Source organism: Corvus moneduloides, chromosome 2, assembly GCF_009650955.1.
Source record: "Corvus moneduloides isolate bCorMon1 chromosome 2, bCorMon1.pri, whole genome shotgun sequence".
Classification (NCBI taxonomy): Eukaryota; Metazoa; Chordata; class Aves; order Passeriformes; family Corvidae; genus Corvus; species Corvus moneduloides.
This window is the reverse complement of record NC_045477.1, coordinates 21,999,949-22,019,782: the sequence shown is the minus strand read 5'-3', so window position 1 is coordinate 22,019,782 and position 19,834 is coordinate 21,999,949. Positions and strand designations below refer to the sequence as shown.

The window sequence follows — 19,834 nt, the reverse complement described above, 5'->3', positions numbered from 1 at the left end:
CACCTCTGAATTTGCTCAGCTGAGCTTTAATTAGAGCATTCTGCCGTGTGAGCTCAGCTATCTGGCCCAGCAGATCACCATTTTGAAGTGACTCTTCAGCTGTGCTATTTCTCCCAGAGTCACCTGGGCAGGACAGATTGATTTTCTCATGGGAACTCGCCATGTCTTTGTTTGCAGGAGGAGCTGTTGCTTTCTAGAGATGGGACAGTTTTCCTCAGTTGTGCTCTGTGTCCTCGGGGAGGAAGGTAAGCTCCGTTCCTTGCATGGCTCTCTTTCAGTAGATGGGGAAATGGCTGCAAACACTACAAACACGAAATGAAGGAACAGTAAGGACAGGGACATGTGATCCTCACTGAGGAAACCAACACGGACTTTATTGCATCAGGTTACTAATAATCAAGTAGGAATCTGAATTGTAACATCTGGCCTGAATGGTGTTACGTTACTGATCAAAACCACTCTATGCAATATCCTGCTGTAAGAACTCACCAGGTTAGTATTTCCTATTGCAAACACTCTTACATTTAAATGATTTAATCAGAGATAGACAGAGAACTCACTGAGAAGATGATAAATTGTTTTGAATTTCTTAGCTGACAGATCAAATACTACTTTTTAGTTAGTCTTCCATTTTCCAAAATTCAGTTACCTTTCCTGGTAAACTAAGTTTTTGTTTCAGTTCTGATATTTATATTGGGTTATTAACAAAACTTTTAGGATACTAAAACAAAATAATACAAGACATTTGGCATGATAATAAACTAACTACCTAGTCTCTAAAGAGGAAACACTGTGGCCAACAAAAGTAGTTAGGTTTTTTTTTGTGGTTATCATCAGCAAAGAGATAACACACCAGACAGACATGACTAAAGTTACAGCACTGCCAGCTGCTACATGCTAAGTCCAAGCTGAATTTTGTGATCAAAACAGAAAATAGATTTTCTATGCTTCATACACCAAATAGCCCATTCCTTCACAAGCTTTAGTTCTTGCCTCTTGAGCTGAGAAGAGCACTTAAAAATTTATACTCAAGTGTGTTTTATGAATCATTGAGCATAAAGAAACATTCATTAAGTTTAACATTTGTTGAGCCATTTAGCATCAGTCTTAAGAGAGTAACAATATATTTTAGAGAATTCTCAGAATACAGTTCTGCACTGTGGTTTCAAATGACAGAAGACATCTGACAGCCCCCAATGGCACTGAAACCAGACATTGCTCTTTGTAGAACAAGACCTTAGGTTCATTTCCTCCAGATTTTTTATGCACCTCCTCACAGCACAGCAGCCCGCTGAGTGGCTGAATTAAATATAAACTTTCAATTGCCTTGCCAGCTCCTTAAAAATCAAAAGGACTTTCGGTTATTTTTCTCACTTGAAAAAGGCTTACAAAATAACACAGCTGAAAGGGAGGAAAAAGCAGGAAAACCCCAAAACCCACTCCTGTACCCTCCTTCTTGTCAGCAACCATCCAGCTGGCCATAGATGTAATTATCTGCCTCTCAACAAGGGTGTTATGCAGGGCCCTGGCATGATCAGTGGGATGCTTGTGGTTACAGTGACAGCTGCAGCAGAAAACAGCTCGTTTTGAGAATCACAAAGGGTGCTTCCTTCTGCTCACTTCAGTAAGGATAAATGAGAAATGCCTTCCCTAATCACCCTGATGAACTTTCTTCCTCCCAACAATGAGAAGTGAGCCACCAACATATGAAACTCCTAGAGCCAATAGATACTGACACAAGACTGAGCTACCTGGTTATCTGGCACCACATAATTTCACCCAAAATTCCCTCAACCACTTCCTGTGTATTAAATGAAACCCAATGGGAACCTGGCTCCCACAGCTTCCAAAAACCCCTTTGCTGGGAAGATGGGCTCAAAGCAGGAGCACACAGCCTACAGACATCCTGGTGTGTCTGCAACATGGATTGCAGAAACAGAGAAGTTCCAGGCTTCAGTGGTCCCACCATTAAAGGTGGTGGAGGCTGGATTACACCATCAGCAGATGGAAATCTGAAATGATGTGCTGTAGGTCATCGACAAAGAGCTTCAGCAATCACACAGATATGATAATCAAAATGAATACCAAATAAAAATGTCAGTCTGGACTGCCACTGACAGGACTGCTGCCAGGAGATGGAAAAGTGTACAGGCTGTCTAGCAGCAGGCATAGTAACAAAAGAAATGCATATCTGGGTGCAGCAGTAGGACATTCCAGCTATAGGGCCAATATGTCTAGGCATACAGATTAAAAATTTTCCATAGAAAATACATCTTCAAAGGTACTGTGAGATTGAAACAGTAACACACAACACAGACTCCTAAGTCTACGGCAGTCAGAGAGATCTCACTTTTCTGGAGGGAAGACAATTCCTGACTGCTCTTCTGCTGTGGTGGTGACAGCAGCACAGCTGGCTGGAAGATGTGAGCTGGAAAGCTTCCACCAGGTCTCGTATCACCCAAGGCACCTGGCCCTGGGGGAAATGTGAAAGGTAGTTCTTCCTGTGGAAATTTCCCCATATTTTCCCTGTTGCCTGCATAAGTCCTGGGCTCAGAATAGGTCAAAACAGGTTTTTCTAAAGAAAAAGACAAAGCAGGGATAAAAGTTAAACAAAAAAACCCAAACAAACAAGCAAAAAGGCAACAAAAATTAGTTATAGTGAAATAGGAAAAATCTCAATAACAACTCTTATATTCAGGTATCTGAAAAAACAGACTAGAGGATCTTCCATACACACTCCTAACTTTCTTCTGATGCCCAGGTACAGAATTCTTTCACTCAAGCATGCTGTAAGTCTTTACTGGCTATAAGAACAGGAAGAACTCTTACACATAGCCTCACAATTTCAGGATAGTAGTATGAGATCTGTTTGTAGCTCATGCACAAGACTTACTTCATGTGACTTGAACAGGTATTTGAGCTGATTTGGTGACATTTTCTTGAGAAAATCAGACTTACGCACTTGTCTTAATGCCCCATATTATAAATTTGATGACAACAATGACTGGATAGAAAACAATTCAAGACTTTTTTGAGCTCTTTGCTGATCTCCTTACGATTTAATTTAAATGAGACATCTCTTCAGTAAAAAAAAAAAAAAAAAAAGAAGTTATTCTGTATTTAATTAAGTAAAGTAAGGAAAGACTATTTGAAAATTCTAGTGCTGCAGAACTGTTGAATGTGAAGGTTTGGGTGTTAGGCTGGGTTTTTTTTGAGGGGTGCTTTTCTGACTGTTTGGATTTTATATTTTGGGGGGTAATTTCCTTTTGTTTGCTTTTACAAGGCCTGGGTCAATCTCAAAAAATTAAAAAGGATCTGGTATGTGGCTTCTTCCCAAGAAGAAAATTCTTCCAGGAAGAAAATTTTTAACTACAAAGATTCCCCAAACCAACATTTAACTATGGAATACAAGTAACTCCCAAAATCTTGGGATTCACAAGAAGTTACTGACCTTGAGAGCAAAAGCAATGCATTTCAACAACAAACCAGGAAAGAGAGCTGGGAGAAAACACAGTGGTGAACGAAGGTTAGAAGTTCAAGGTGAATCACGTTTGCTTAGTTTGGCCACCAATGCTACTGGCTTATCTTAGCCTGTCTGCATGTCACACAGCACTCAGCTGGTCACTCCCCTCTCACAAAGTCACAAATACCAAGTACCAGACCTCTCTGACCAGTTGGTTTGGCCAGCAGCGACCTCCAGTGTCTTATGGAAACACCAATCTCAGAGAAGCTGAGATCCTGGTTCTGTTGGGTTTGATTTCTTTGGGTTTCTGGGGGGTTTTTGGGACCCTCAGAACGAAAATTACTTTGGAAGCCATCTTAATGGGGGAAGGCTATTCTCCTCCTTTGCTTGTGCTCCCAGCAGAACCCATGGCATGGGAATTTACAGAAGTGACATTCAAGCTCATGCAAGAGGTACTTGTGCAAACAGATATCTGTTAAATACCAGATTTTCCACTACAGGGATAAACTAGCCACAACTCCTCTTTCATGCTTCACACATTCACGTACACACCTTGGCTGCCTGCTGGACCTTTGCTTGCAATTCCAAAATATTTTGGATTTTGTTCTCTTCCAGGTTCTACCAAAGGGAGGCCTTTAAATGCTTGTGTGAGGCACATCAGCTTTTCATCTGTTACTGTCCTGTATTGCTGAAGCTTCTTCTAAAGGAGGAAAAAAAAGATACAAAGAATTCAGATATTTGTATTCTAGCAACATAAATTAGAAAATTATATACTACCAGCAGCCCTGAGAAGAAATTTGGCCTCTTAATATTACTGTGTGATTCTGTGGGATTCCAGTGAGGATTAAATATTATTGTCTCCACGTTTCTCATTTATAAATTACTTGTTTTCCTTTTTCTTACTCATGACCTCACTTCCTAAGATTTCTTAATCACTTCATTCCCAAATGTAGCCATTGATCAAATCTACCTCCACTGCAAACTAAAAAATGGAAAATGTAGTATTACATCCACTCATTGCTCCAGTAGTGTTTACAGTATAGAAGTGTACTGAAAAGGAAGATGCCTAAACTTCTAGATGGATAAAGTAAAGCTCAGTTTTACAGAGCCAGCACTTTCTCAGGCTTTGAATAAAGATAAATGAACGACTTCCAAACATTCCATACCTGTACCTGCTACTGTAATTCTCAGGCTCCTCATTCAATTTTATCATTTTCTTTCTGTTTATTGTTAAAATCTCCAGAACATGAGACAATGCATCTCAGCCCATATTTGCAACAGAACTTGGGATTCTAACAAGTCATCCTGATGGGTAAGGAGCAAGGGGGGCTCAGCAAAGAGTGCTCCTGGCCAAGCCATGGGCTGCCAGCTTTTCCAGGAGTTTACTGTGGGAGACATGACTTCTTCATATGACTTCTTCATATTGCTACTTAAGAATTTAGGTAGTAAATTTGAGTGTTGCAGACAATTCTGCAAGCAATAATCAGCTTCTGGAAGGATGGAATGGTAACACAAGAAAAATTATGGGATAGCTTTGGAAGAAGTCTAAGGCTCAGGAATAATTTATTTCTGTAGAAAACAAATTAAAGACAATCTAAATAGGATCGTAACTGCCATTATATTTATAACACAAATTTGATGCTATTAAATTGATGTATTCCTAATAAACAGAAAATATTCTACTGAAATTCTAAGATCCTTCCTTATAACTGCGAAAGAACCAAATATAATTCCCTGCTTTGGTATTACAATTTTAACAAAGAACAAGCTTTTGATCGTTTGGGGCCCATTGCTGAAAAAAAATAATCCCCAAATCAACCAACCAACCAAAACCCCAACACAAAATAAAAACCCCACTAGCAGGAGGATGGCTGAAACTCTGCCAGCTTGCCCTGCCTGTGCGAGCTGCCGTGCCACACCCCTATTTACCTGCTCCTGTTCGCAGCGCTCCCTAGAGCCTTCTCTAAAAGCACCTCCGACGACCGGAGGAAGCCCCTCCCAGCGCCTGAATGGCTAACGAGAGGGTATTTTGGTATCTTCACCTATGACAATTACTATTTGATGTCATCTAAATACTGCCTCTACTTGCACTGGCCCAGAATCAGCCCTATAGCCCTTCTCCTCTCCTAGGCGGCTTCATGGGAAAAGGGAGAAAACCTTTTCCATTCATTCATAAATGTGAGCAAAAGCAAAACAAGCCCCACACTTCCCCTGCCTGGCTTCCATAACCTGAGGAAAAAGCAGGACCCAAAGAGAACAAAAATGCTCCACAATCCCTCTTTTGGAAACAAGAGACAACCAACTTGAAGGCAGTTGCCCAAGGCACTTCCAGCTCATAACAAAATTATTCTTGGAATTGTAGGGAGTAATGCAATTACAGAGAACCCAGTCAAAACACATGAGCTCAAAACCTGTGCACTGTAGTTCAGACTGCACTAAAAACCAAGAAACTTTTTAGCGTAACTTGGCTGCTGCTCAAAATCATATGGACTTTCCAGATCACATGTCAGGATATGCCATCATCTTGAGCAGCTCAGCCAAATTTCTTTGCCTCCACACCCAAGAGCAGGAAAAGTACTTCTTCCCCTTCTGCCATTCCCCTCATTTTGTGGTTACAGGTTTTTCTCAGCTGTTTCAAACCCTGCTGCTCTCAGTGAGGATGACAGCACCTTCTTGTGTGACCGGCAAATGCTCTCTCCTCTCTTAGATCTATCTCAAATCCAAATTGCTGTGCAACCTCTCTTTACATTGTCAAAGCTTACAAAGCCCTCCCTTCCCTGAACTGCCATTTTTGACTTCACTCTTGTATGAGTTTCATTTCGCAGAGGAAGGAGAGGAAGCTTTTACACTGCAGTGCATCACTAGAATACATCATCCAAACACATTAATATTGATAATCTGCATGTAACATAGCTGTTAATATAAAACAGATGCAGCATGTAACTAGCTTTTCCAGATTCTATAGGTCTGTGATCATGCTAATCAGTTTCACATGAAGGACTCATCCCTTTATTTTTAGAGGAAAGCAAATGTGTGTGATTAGAAACAGAAAAACCAACCATGGCAGAAAAATACTGGACATATATTCATGAGACTGTAAAGCCTGAAGAAGACTTGGAAAAATTCTCTAACTGAAGTTCTTCTGAAATATCCTGATTAATTCAGAGGGTACCAGAAAGATATAAGGCATATTTAAAGCTGTGGTAAGATGAAAAATGAGATTTTGGGTTTATAAAAATGTCTCTCTTTCTAGATATAGAGTTATATCCATTAATGAAATTTAATCCCAAAAGGAGCTGGCAATCAAAACCACTGCAACAGTTTTTGACATTAAAATATAGATGTCTCCTATACCTCCCTGGAATTTAGAAATGAGATTTAAATTGCAGGTAGGTTTTTCATAATAATGGGATCTTGTTCCCTCCAGATATTTTTGCCACTGTTAAAAACTGAAGAACCCCAGAAGATGCTCCCACGTGTAACTGCCATCTTCAAAATCATAAACAAACCCCAGAAACATATATCCCATTTGACGTATCTATTTTAGACCACTTTTACCGTATGAATTTAGATTACATCTGTTAACAGGAATCCTTTGTCCAGTTTTCCATTTACTAAATATCCACTCCCCCAAAGAAAAAAACTTAATAACTAAATATCCTCTTTTATTTATCTGTTCTAGGAAAAAAGATAGGGAAAATAAAAAAATCACTTTCTAGTACTTTCAGCATCTATGACATCATTAATTTCAGTTCACCAAACCTAAACCCCATTTCTGACATGAGTCTTTCTTTTGTGGAGAGTGAAGAAAATTGCAACATTTCATTTAGCTCAAAGGGACTGAAAATGCAGCAATGATGCAAGATGAGGCTTTAAGCAGTAGTAACAAAGGAACTGACAATTTAATAATTATGATATGCCAAGACATTACAAATAATGGCAATTAGTCTTTTATGGCTTAATGTTGTAGCCCGCACGGTGGTGCTGTTGACTAGAGAATTTTCAGGTATAACTCAATGTCATTCGGCAATCCTAAACCCAGACGTCTTTGCACTGAGTTGTCAAGGCTACATATGTCAATCTCTCTGAGATAAGAGCTCACCTACTATTGGTGAAAGTATGTTTGATAGATGAGCTAATTAAAATTCTATTTTGGGAAGTTTTACCAAGGCACTTTCTTAAAAAAAAATTCCTTTTTACTCAAGGCACATAACCTTAATTCATCAAATCAAATGCACAAGGCAAAAGCAGGATAAGTCAAAGACACAATACTGGTTGTAACACTCCAGGTATTCTGAAAGCAATTTGTACCTCAGGAAAAGTGTAACATCTCTGGTTCCTTCATACCTCTGCCCTCCAAACCTCAGTGTTACTTTCCCTGATCCAGCTGTCCTAATGATCTCCTACTAGCCAGAATAAATGAATTCCAAATCCCGCTATATTTGCCTGGACTCATGCCTCCTGCTGCTACCAGCAGCTGACAAAAGGGGACAATCCCCTGGGACATGGCACAACGAGGAGCAGTTAATGATGGCTTTTACCATCTTTCTGTTAGGTTAGGCCAGTCCTTCAGCCCAGCCTCTCACTTCTGTTCCAGCCCCTGCATGAAAGGGAATAAGGCAGCAGCAGCATAAAAATATTCAACAAACATTTCATGTAGATAGAGAAGTATTCTCAGTGTGGGCACTGAGGAACACACCTGCAAAGCTTTCTTGAAAAGGTGTAATTGTGCGAGCTCTGGCACAGGGGGCAGACCCACAGCGTGGCTGCAGCCCTGGCACAAAAGGCAACGTAAGGAGGTTGTTAACACTTATTTTCCACCCTTTTGAACAAGGCAGAATCCATCTGCTGGGAGTAATTAATCAAAGCTGCCATTCCCATTGCTCTGGTCTGGGCAGCACCATCCTGAACCAGACAGACACTGCAGAGCTTCTCAGAGCTAACAACAGAAATGGTTGGAGCTGAAGCAGCAGCTTCCAAGGACACTGTTCAGAGGGTACCAGAAAGAAGTAAGGCATGTTTAAAGCTGTGGTAAGATGAAAAATGAGATTTTGAGTTTATAAACAAAGACTTAGACAACTTCTGGAAAAACAGAAAGACTTGTTTGAAGACAGGTCTTCCCTATGGAGGGGTTTGAAGACAATCTACATTTCAAGAGAAGAGGTTCTTGCACAAAACTCTGGGAGATAATGGGCAAACACTACTTGCCGGGCTGTGTTTTCTATAGAGCTTTTTCTTCCTGGTAGACACTGACTCACTGAAATACATACCTCATTATTCAGTCTCCTTTTACTAACTCTTTTACCAGATACTTCATGAAGAAATAAAATCAGTGACAGTTGCATCGTGACTTAACCACCCCTATCATTTCTCAAAAGTCAGTTTCTCAGATGATTAAAAAAAACCCACATAAAAAAGAAAGAGAAAGAGAAAAATAAAGAAGTTCCTATGGTCTGTTAGGAGCCATAAAACATAAGTTCAGCTTTGTCAGGAAATCCCACAGAGAGCAGCATGGGATCACATTTTCAAAAGGACTTAAAAGGTTTAGGAGAATGTCTCACTGTTAAAAGTGATTTAGATTAATGAGCTTAAGCATTGTTGAATGCACTGCTTCATGCTCTGTCTTGTCCAGCCCAGAGAGGGGTGGGGTTCTTCCACAGCTCCTGACAGATCCAGGTGCAAGGGCTGAAATCCAGGAACCCTGTTTCTACAGCTTCTGGATGGAGGTGACAGGCCCCGAGCCAGAAGAGCAGAAGGGACAGGCACCTTTCCCAGTCAGCACAAAGCATTGGTGGAGCAGGACTGTTCTCCCAGGCCGGGCTGGGAACTAGAGCAGCTCCCCTTCTGCTGCTCATGGCTCAGCTACGAAGCAGAGCTTCAGGGAAACTGCACCTTCTGAGGCTGCAAACCCCTTCACCAGGGGCCATCTGTCACAGGTCACCAGATCCCCAGCCCCAGACACTCTCAAAAGCAGATGCAGGTGCCTTGACGGTGGCACGCAGCCGCCCTGTGCCACATCCCTCTCTCCTGCTCCAGTCTGTGATTTGTTTCTTGTTCTAGTGAGTGAGAAGGTTTTTTAGGGGAGAGAGAGGCAAGGCACATGAAATACTTATGAAAGGAATTTAAGTGCTTTATTCCAGTTGCACTTTACAACAGAAAAATTATTTTTAAAAATTCGCAGCTACCATGGTATGCTTGACCTAAATTCTTCAGTGCTGTTCCTTCATTTTGTGAGACTAGAAATAAGTCCTAAATGTGTAAAATTCTGAACATGAAAATTGGTGAACCTATTCATGAGCTGCAGCGTTTGCTTTAAATTAAGTTGACAGATTTTCTGGTCCTTTATTTTTTATTGACAGTAAGTTACCATTCTGTGTCATGTAAGAATTTGTGAACTTTCATATGGAAGGGTAGGGTAGGTAGGAGTGCAATTTTGGCCAATAGTTATATGAGGTAGATGTTTCTGCTAAATATTTTGCATTAAAGGAACTTTTAATTTAAGATACCTATTAAACCATTTAAAAAATGTAAATCAGTGATTGGATGCCCTCCAGCTCTCAGTAGCTAGATAAATACAATAAATTTGGTCTAAACAAATTCCAACCTCCTAAAAAATGCCCTGTATTCAATTACAAATCAGGTTTCAAACTGGAGTGAATACACTCATGTAAATTGGTTGCTTTTTCAGCATATCTGAGAAAGATGTATCAAACCCAAGCCAAGCCATTTAGCACATGTATGTGGCCCACAAGCAGATTTTAGCCATCAGTTCTACCTGCTCAAGTTCTTTGTTGGATCAGGACCTGACTTCTTACCCATCCAAAGCTCCATTTCAGTTAAGAGAAATGTCTGAATTATGGGCCAAGAAAGAAATTAATATGGACCCTGACTTCTGGCCAGACGTTGGTACCACATAATTTCTTTGCCATTGCAATTCTAATCCGCTGTGCTATCTGCTGTTTGAAGCTCACCTCACTACAAGTTTCCTAGGAAATAAATTTAGGCTCACACGTGCATTAATGACACCTCAGGTAAGTTTGGTTTCAGATGATGGAGTAGCTCTCCCCCTCAGTGTGCTTACATTCACCAAACCTGACACTGAAAATGGTCCAGAGCTCAGGGGAAAGAGTGAAAGGTCTGTGCTGCACCTTCTTTGTTCACTGCACGCTTTTGTCTTTGTTCAGAAAGGCAGGTGAATCTTATTGTTTCTGAAAGTATGTTTTCTTTTTCCTGAGCTTTAAGTGGATGCCAGTTATGACAAAACCTGTCAGGATTGCTGCTGTGCCAGAAACCAGGTAGGCAATTCCCAGGAATGGGTTACTTCCTCCGCTCCACACCACGGTTGAAAGAATCACATGCTTCCTCCCCTTGAACCTGGTAACAGGGAAATCTGAGAGAAGGATGTTAAGATTTCACTAACAAAGTGTACATTATTTCCAGGAGAAGAGAAAGTAGTGGTTAAATGCTCAAAAAGCTTTCCAAGGCATAAAGAGTTTTGAGGTCTGCCTTTGCTGCCAAAACCCCTTTAACTGACTGGTGAGGTCTCTGCTATTCTGGATCCAAAAACCCAGCTGGTTTTTCGGTGGTGGTAAGCAGCTGGTGGTAAGAAACCCAGTGATTTTAGATACAGTCTTCATGTGCACATGGAAATACTTTCTTTCTTTAAACATTGTAAATTTCAGATTCATAATTTATAGAACTGCTACTGCATTAATTTGCTATGAAAGCTCAGTTGAAAATGGGCCTTTTGGGAAGCTTATCGTGACACTCCACATAGCTTCTGTGAGGATAAGTGCTCACCTCTACCCAATATGTCGTGCCCAGAATGTTATATGAGTTTACCTTTCATCTCTCCCATGGAAGCTTTCAGAATAGAACCATGACACAACATTTAAAACCACAGCTCTTTCAGCTGAGAAAGAGAAATTTATGGTCATGTTGACATAACTCCTGCTGACAAAAGGAGTGCTTTAGTCAGCAGAGTTCCCACTGTTGGGTGTGAGGGGCAGTGGCACCAGCACAAAAGCTCCTGTAAGTCAGGCCATGCCCCAAATCCGTCAGAGGGCTCTGCTGACACAGGGGTGTTCTGTGCAGTTTCTTTGTCAGCTGACCATACAAGTCCTATTCACTTCCACCTCAGTGTAACTCTCTAACAGTCCTAGGGAATCTGAAAGGATACTGTAGGAAATCTGGAAGGTGTAATTCCCTGCTGGCAGGCCCTCTGCAAACTGCTGTATCCGCCTGACACGACGGTAGAGATTCCTGAACGTAGCGAAGGCCGACACTCGCATCCAGATAATGAAGTCATCGTTCACATAACCATTGTTCCTCTCATCATCCTCATCTAACAGATACACTGGTTTCTGCCAGTAAGGAGGTCTTGCTGTCCCTGGTGACAAAGAGACAAAGCAGGAAAGACATACTGTCAGTAAAAACAATGGCTGCTGAAATTCTGGGCCTCACACAACCAAAACAGAATATGAGATATAGAAGAGACACAAGACACTGTTCAAAATGATCAAGGCAGATAATAGCATCTCCAAGCATGCCTCCTCACCTGAAACACAAATTAATGGTTTAACAGTACCCAGGAGCTGCTACACATTAGACCCTTCAAGCACAAGAAAAACAAAGTGACTTGCACAAATGAATATACGGTTTATTCTGGATTCTTGCCTCTTCAGCAAGCAACATGTTCTCTGTAACGAAGAGTTTGCCTTCATTTTTATACATTAATATATTCCTGTACAACCAGAAAGGCACCTTTTTGCAGTCTAATGGCACAGCCTATGACATTTAGAATCTGTCCCATGAAAACTACTTAGATAATTAACTCTTGCATATTGCATCCAGCACAGCACCGCCCTGATCCAGAACGGGCAGCTTTTAGCCCCACTTCAATAGGTATCACCATAACCAGGAAACAGCCCTAGGAAACAAGTCTGAAAGAACTAGTGACAAAGGCAGCCTCTTGTGTCTCACAGCTGCCCAAGAATCTGCAAAGGCATGAAGGAAAGATGGGCCGTGCGATTCTCCTTCACAGCTGTTGCCAACAGGAAAAAAAAAGTGCAACTGCATCCTTGCTTTCTCTGGACAGATAAAGCATTACAAGAAATTATATAGAAGGATGTTGACGTGGGCTAACTTCAGTCTTCCAAAAACATCTTCTCTCAATTTCTACGGTCACTGATTAAAAAAGTAAAAAGGTGATATTTTGGCTAAATGTGACTTCTGCTCTCAGTCACCCTCTAAAGCTGCTTCTTCAACCTGCTTTGGAAGGTATTTCTCCCAAAGGTGATTTTTCTCAGAGTGGGGGACAAATGAAGGGGAAGATAGGGAAGCCATTGAAAAATAAGGAACACCAGCAGAACCATTCTTACCTGCAAATGCAGAGGAGAGATTGTATGATTCAGGATTGCGAAATTTCACATTTTTATCTGTCCACCAACTGTTTCCAGTCTTCAGCAGTGGCACTCGAATCACAGATGAGTTACGATTGTAGAAAAGATCAATAGTATCTGCAGGGAAAACAATAAGCAACATCTGTGAGCAGAAGACAGTCAGTCAAATTGGCAGCGTGACTAACATAAAAACGGTACATCGAAGCATCTTTCAAGTGGATAGGAAACCAGAACATCCTGGGAAAGGTTTCATCATGTGTATGGAGCACTGCACATTTCACGAGAAGAATTAAGGTACCAGTCTTAGAACTTCTGAAGTTTCAAAGACTGAACATTTCCTACCAATCCCTGTGTACGCTGCGCATGTTCCTCATGTCCATCAGCTCCTGTGGGACTAACTTCTTTGCAGATCACTTTTTGAGCTCTCTAACTAGTTACAGAAGTTACTGTCCTAGTTAGTTTTCCCTAGAATTTCTTTGACAGATGTCCTAAAATTTTGCTACACATGATGTCTTTTCAGGGACTAGGGTAGAGGTAAAAGCACAGTCAAGGGAATCCAGTCCTTTGGAGAAAATTTTGCTTTAATTTTATGCCAATTAGAGCTTGCTTACCAACTTCGACACAAACACTTTCTTCAATCAATAACCATTTAGTTAAAATTGTGCTTAACCATGTCATTCAGTTTCAGTGGGTGAAGAGCACTTGTTTTTATCCATTAATATTTTCCTACACAGATTAGTTTAACAGAAATATGATAGGTCTCATTAACATCTCTGTAAACCCCATGGCAGCCAATGGGATGATGGGCAGGGATAATCAGATGATACAGATGGGGAGGGGTTGCCTTTTAGGAGATGGGAAAAGCACAACTCAGCTGCACGAGCATCAATGAAAACATACTTTTTTTCCCCCCTCCTGCTACAAAACCTGTGCTCACACAGCTCCTTAAAGCTCAGACACACTCTTCTGGGCAAGTGATCATTCTGTGGCCCACCACATCCCCATCTATTTGTCACCATTTATTCACAGGAGTTGCAATGCTCTGAGCTCTGCCTGCTTAGTTGCTTGTCTTGACTCTCCCTCACATGCTCCAGAACAGTGTGGGCTGCCCACAGCTGGGCTCTGCAGACCTAGGTCTGGGGAGAACCCAGTAAATCACACTTCCAGGTGGGTGCACAGGTACATGAAAATCAAATGGATCTAGAAGTTACTGAACACAACTGGCCTTCACAAGTCCCCTGGTGTGGGTGGCTCAGCTGCTTGGAAAGAGCTGCTGCCTTCCCAAAACCTGCTGCATGGAACAGGTTAGAAAAAGGGTGGGAGTGGGAAGCAGCAGAGATTGGAAGACAAAAAAGATGAGGTAGGGGAGAAAAGTCTGTACAGTTTTTTTTTGTTGGTTTTCCTTCCAAAGATACATTCTGAAATCTCCCAAGTGTACTCATAAACAGATTATGGCCACTAGATTACTACAAAGATCAAACCCAGGATCAAATTAAGACTATGTATGCTTCCAGCATTCTAAGAACAAAAATGAAACCACGTAGATCCAAAGGTCTAAAACAATGTGGAGAACATGGAGAATCCCTCCTTCTAAGCACATGATTGTGGGAAGGCAGAATCTGGGCTCTCCCATCACTGTACAAGAATGTACTTTTAAGCAAGGAAGTACACTAAATCCCTTGTATCCTCATTCCTTATTTCAAGAGGGCCTAAATTCCTCACTCCTGCTGTACACTCACGTGGAAGGGGGCCTTAGAAAATGAAAAATCTCCCTCAGCTTCCAAACTAGGGCCAAGTTACTAAACAGTAGGAAGCAGAGCCCCACATTCACTAGAGTAGCACCACCAAACAAAGCCTTTTGTGGGAGAAAGAGACCTTGCAATACCAGGACTCCCTGGACTGGGGCAAGGGAACAGTTTCAAGAGGGAATCAGTGAGGTGGGAGAGGAAGGTGCCCACGTACCATTGAACATGCTGTTGGCAATGGCCCCGCACGGCGCCATGGGGGTCCCATTTCTGTAGGTGCTGAAGGGCGCGCAGTAGCTCCTCTGGATCTGCATTCAAGGTCACACAACAGTCAGGCACAGAGCCAGGGTTTGGTTTTAATTTGCTGGTGTCCTCCCATGCCTTCTTCTGAAAAGCCACCAAATAATTAAGTCTCCAGTAGCTTTTGGTCACATTAGAGAGACATCCAAATGAATGGGTCTGTAGTTCAGGAACACCTTCCATATCTAGGTATGGAAACTTAAGGTCTTCACCAAATTCTGCTGCTGACTTGCAAGCTCTAGACTACAAAAACAGGTTTGGGGATCTGCTATTGTAAAATGGCTACAACTGAAAATGTTCCAGTGAAGCCTTGGCTTACGCTAGAGCATCTTATTTTTCCTTCTTTTTAATTCTGACCTGGGCTGCATTACTGCTGGACATGTAGTTGGCCACATTACTGCAGTTGAACGTGGGCAAATCTTGATACACGAAGATACAGAATGAAAAACAAAAGTCCACCTCATCTTTATCACATCTTTCCTGTCCCAGTTTATAAGAAACTCTAAATCTTCAGGTTTAAACACACAAACATTTTCAAGTAACTCCAATGAGCTGTGTATCTGATTGGCACAAAAGCCAAAAGCAGCTGCATCTGGATGCAAACAAACAAGCTGACAAGACACCTGGAGAGTTGTAAGAAGCACTTTATAGAAATGAGGAACATGTCTGGAGAGTTGTAAGAAGCATTTTATAAAAACAACAGATTAGCATGGCACAATCATCATAGGTACAGAAAGGACATGTGGACTGTGCGTATATTGAGAAATGCTACTTTTAAGCTACAGAAAATATACTTTAGATTTGTAAGTAAAAAAACCTGAATGCTGTGATTACGTTCTCCAGTTTCCTTCTGCAGGTCTGCTGCAGGTGATGCTGTCTACCTCCCTTTTTAGACCTCTAAATTGCATACTTAGAAAGCTACGTGATCATTTATTTCAGAACAAACCTTTTCCTGCTCCTTGTCTGCTACCAAAGCCAGATGGCAAAATGAAAGACTTGGAATAATTTAATTCCCTAGCCCTATAATAAAAACACAGTTTAAAACACTTCTGGCTAAGAAGATTGACAACACAAGAAGAAAAAGCTTTCTGTGTATTTATTTGAAAAGACAATGTATTATTAATCAGCACTGCAAGGTGCAGGTTTGAGAACTGCAACACTGGACTGACATCTTTTATTTATCCCCCTCAACCTTCCTCTCTTACTAACTTATTAGACATAATGGCCCTAGCAAGCATAAAAGCTGGGACCAAACACTGCAAATCTGTACTTTATTATTCCCTAGAGCCACCTAAACACACTTACGGTTCTGCCTAGTTAGCTCTCCATATGGTCAAAGGCACACCTGCTGGAACTGCTGCTGATCTCACAACGTAAAAAGAAAACTTACATTTACATTTCGGCCCAACAGTTGTGCGTCACTTCTTGATATCACATATCGACGGTGGTTTTGATAGAAGTTTTGCAGACCATAGTACATAAAAACGTCACCCTAGAATTCATGGATAAATCCTTTCAATAAGGAGAGTTCATGAAGGCAATGAGAAATCCTATTACTTGCTAAAAAAGAGGGAAGGGGAGTACTGAACTCGTATTAAAATGTCGGTAACTCCACCCTAAGCAATTCAGCAGAAACGGGCTAGAATCTAATCTTTAAGTTTTTATGTTTTGGCACAAAATTAAACATAATTTAAATCACCAAACAAAACCTAAAATAAAAATGCCTGACAATTATTTTACTCAAGATGGCATGGCTGGCCATGAACTTGCAATGAGTGTGAATCATTTTGTAGAGACAGACACCCATTTTCCATAAAAGAAGGTGCACAAAACCCTTCACATTAAAAGAAGAATGCTAGGCAGGCAACTCAAGCATGAAAGGTAATTATGCAACTATAAAAAACCCATTACTCAGTTAATTAACTTCTCATCTCAAACATCACTGTAATCTGAAGAATTACAAAGTATTTTAACAGCCTCCTCCATACTGAAGAATCCTAAAGTGACTTTAAATTGCACTGTGATTTTAAGGGATCATTTATTCAGTACTAAGTATAAGATCTCTTTGGCAGAACATGAAGCATTTTAACAGTCTCAAAAACATGACCTGGTAGTTTAAGACAGGAAATGAAGGATACTTTTTCCAAAAGAAAACTTCAGAATCACATTCTAGACTTGAATTATTTCAAGGACCTCGGGGATTAGCAGCACAACCCTTGTAAAAATGACTACAGGGGTTTACTTATGTAAAGTGGTCAGAGCTTCGGATTTCCTTCTCACTTGAGAGCTTAGCAGGGCAGCAACAACCAACCCCAGGCCAAGGGCAAGGGTTTGCCACTGACTCAGAGAGAGATACAGAGAGAAGTCACCTCCACAATCAAACACCATTCCCTCCACCCCCATGTTCTCCTTGGACATCTCCCAACCAAGAAGCCTGGTCTTGTTTATAGACACCAAAATGAAACAACAAAAGCAAAAGTGTAAAATTTTGAGCATTACATGTTTTGAAACATACAAAGCAAATTTAATCAGGAGCTCTACAGAACAGAATTAGTGTCTTTTATAATTCAGGGATATAAGTAACAGGTGGTACTAAGCAACTTGAGTTGGTTTCTTGCACTCACTTACCAATATATCTTCCTTTAGTGTGAAATTAACAGAACAGTGGCATTCCTTATTCCAATTGGAGGAATTTTCACGGAGCTTTGAACAATCTGAGCATTTATCTGAATAATCTATCTGTCAGAGAAGTGAACAAGGAAATACACTGTAATAAGGGACATGCTCATAGGAAAAGGTTAGTGTTTTGGCTCCAAGACTTCTCAGAGCAGTTCTCTTCTAAGTGACTTTGGACTGCCAAAAGCATTGTTGAAAATGAAGAGGCAGAGAGTCAAGACTTGGCCTCAGTGAACAACCACGACATTTATCCCTAGTTTAAAGCTGGTTTAGAGCCTTTCAATGACTGTTGCAGAACTTGCACATCTGCTCCTTGGTAAAGGAGTGCTGAGTGAAGAACACTCCTGCACCTTGGACTGGCTGACCAAGCAACGCTTGACAAATCCCCACATGCATCATGGCCCACCCCTGCTGAACAGCCCGGGTGTAGCGCTGAGTGTTGGCTCCTAACAGGAATCTATTCACAACACCACAGGTCTGAATAACCTTGTCTGCAGGAGGGATTTAAACATTAGGGCTCCCTGTATTTCAAGACTTTGCCCCAGCAAATATGTATGTTCTTCTAGTGCCAAACACTCTCAGAGGGATTTGCTTATTTCCCTTCAAAACACTAGAAAATAATGACAGCATTTTGGTATTACCAGCCAGTGGCAGTAATTATCACTCATATTTCAGATATTACCACCCAGGTAATCACCCAGTGCTCTGATTTTATTGATGACTGACTGCCTCTGAAGATTTTCACAGCTGTTGGACACATGTCCAAGGCATGAAGCCATTGCTATCACCTTTATTCAGAAGCAAAAACTTAATGCCCTTTCCCTCCAAACCTAGCCTGGTTTCCTCTTTACAGAATATCAAAGAACAGCACCCCCAAACCAACCTGGATTTCTCTGACGCTGTTTGCAGACAGGACAAGGCAGACTCCCACAGTGAGGCAGAATGCCCCTATCAGAAAGAAGCTGGAGAGCACAGATGCAATGGTGAGCTGGGGCTTCCAAGCTGGCAGCCTCTGCTGTTTGAATGCACTGTTATCCGGACATCTGGAAGGAGGTGCTGCTCCTTCTTGGGGAGGAAAACTTGTCTTGCCTTTCATTTTCTTCTTGGTGAGAGAAAGGAGTAATATCCTTGTGCTGGATAGTGTTTCAGCTGAGATACTGTCTTTATTGTTGGGAGACTATTGTTTGTTCTAGCCTGCATTATGGTGAGGAATTACTTATTAACTAGATCTCTCTCTTCCTTGCTTTCTGTATTTGTGCCTGGATCTCCATGATCAGTTTGTACCAATCAAATGATTGTGTACTTTGATCAGGGTGTCCAGTTCATTCCTCCTTGAAAAGCTTAGATATATTTTTCCTTCCCCACAACTCAGTAGGATTTTTTACGTCTTACTCATTTCCAGGGATACTGTCAGCTATACTGGAATTTCTGTGTAATATCAGATGCATTGTTTCCTCTCCCTTCACTTCCATAGCTGCCCAGCTAACAGGCATGGCATACAATGAAAGGAGTTCTACTCCAGTTGTGCTGAATTCCACTGGGGAGGACTGCAGGTGCTCAGACAGCACTGGACAGAAAACATTGCTTTGGAAGACTGAATCAAATTTCTTAACCTGTTACATTCATTGCTATTGACTGAGATGTGATTAAAGGTTGTAAAAAGGTTGTGTGCTCTTTATCACAGAAGGACAACTCATTTTTAAAATACGCAGTTTGGATCAATGGCTTTCCAAGATACCGATGATTTCCTCGTCTCTATTCATCTTGTTCTCTGAAAAAGAATCCATCCATTCCCTACTGTCCACAATGACAAAAGAATCACCCAGAGATCACCCCCTTTTAAATTAAATGGACAAACATAAGAATACTTTTTGCACTCTTCAACAGTTTAACCAAAATAAAGTCTCAGTATAATATACAGATAAATTATCATGTAAAAGCAAAAAACAGCATTTGGCCAGCTCTAGAACAGAGAGGTGAAAAATACCTTCTTGAATACCTATTACTGAAATTCACACAACTTTTTCAAAGACCCCCCAAGGGCAAGAACTAGATTATCACTCTCATGAGAGAAACACGTCTCATTTGGGACAGCACAGGGAGGGAACAGAAAATTGAGTTGTGAAAAGACTTTCACACCCATGTTTGCTCATCTTCAAAGTCTTACTAGTGACATATAATGGTGACATATAGTAGTAAATCTAGCAGGTGAAAGCAGTGTAACTCTAATTTCAGTATGACATTGTTCC

At 41.1% G+C, this 19,834-nt stretch overlaps 1 protein-coding gene across 2 annotated transcripts; it reads right to left on the bottom strand.

Moving 5' to 3' along the window:
* Positions 1 to 238: 238 nt before the first annotated feature.
* Positions 239 to 19,763, bottom strand: LOC116439201 (cell cycle control protein 50C-like). Of its 2 annotated transcripts, XM_032098423.1 has the most exons (9): positions 18,469 to 19,763; positions 17,538 to 17,648; positions 16,300 to 16,401; positions 14,827 to 14,917; positions 12,844 to 12,981; positions 11,643 to 11,852; positions 10,728 to 10,853; positions 4,016 to 4,163; positions 239 to 2,575 (listed from the first exon to the last, which is right to left on the bottom strand). In XM_032098423.1, exons 1-8 carry the CDS (start codon positions 18,679 to 18,681, stop codon positions 4,129 to 4,131), a joined length of 1,026 nt encoding a protein of 341 aa, XP_031954314.1. In that variant the 5' UTR covers positions 18,682 to 19,763; the 3' UTR covers positions 239 to 2,575; positions 4,016 to 4,128. The 2 variants fall into 2 exon arrangements, with proteins under 2 accessions (XP_031954314.1, XP_031954313.1); XM_032098422.1 differs by lacking the exons at positions 239 to 2,575; positions 4,016 to 4,163 and having other exon boundaries at positions 9,570 to 10,853.
* Between the last annotated feature and the right edge of the window lie 71 nt (positions 19,764 to 19,834).

Bases quoted from the DNA above. Each gene is read 5' to 3' on its own strand.
- LOC116439201 (XM_032098422.1), bottom strand. From the start codon at position 18,681: ATGAAAGGCAAGACAAGTTTTCCTCCCCAAGAAGGAGCAGCACCTCCT. The intron at 14,918-16,299 runs GTAAGTTTTCTT...CCTTGAATGCAG, and splicing joins TGTTGGGCCGAAATGTAAAT to ATCCAGAGGAGCTACTGCGC. The intron at 10,854-11,642 runs GTATCCTTTCAG...TCCTTCTCTCAG, and splicing joins CACCTTCCAGATTTCCTACA to ATTTCCCTGTTACCAGGTTC.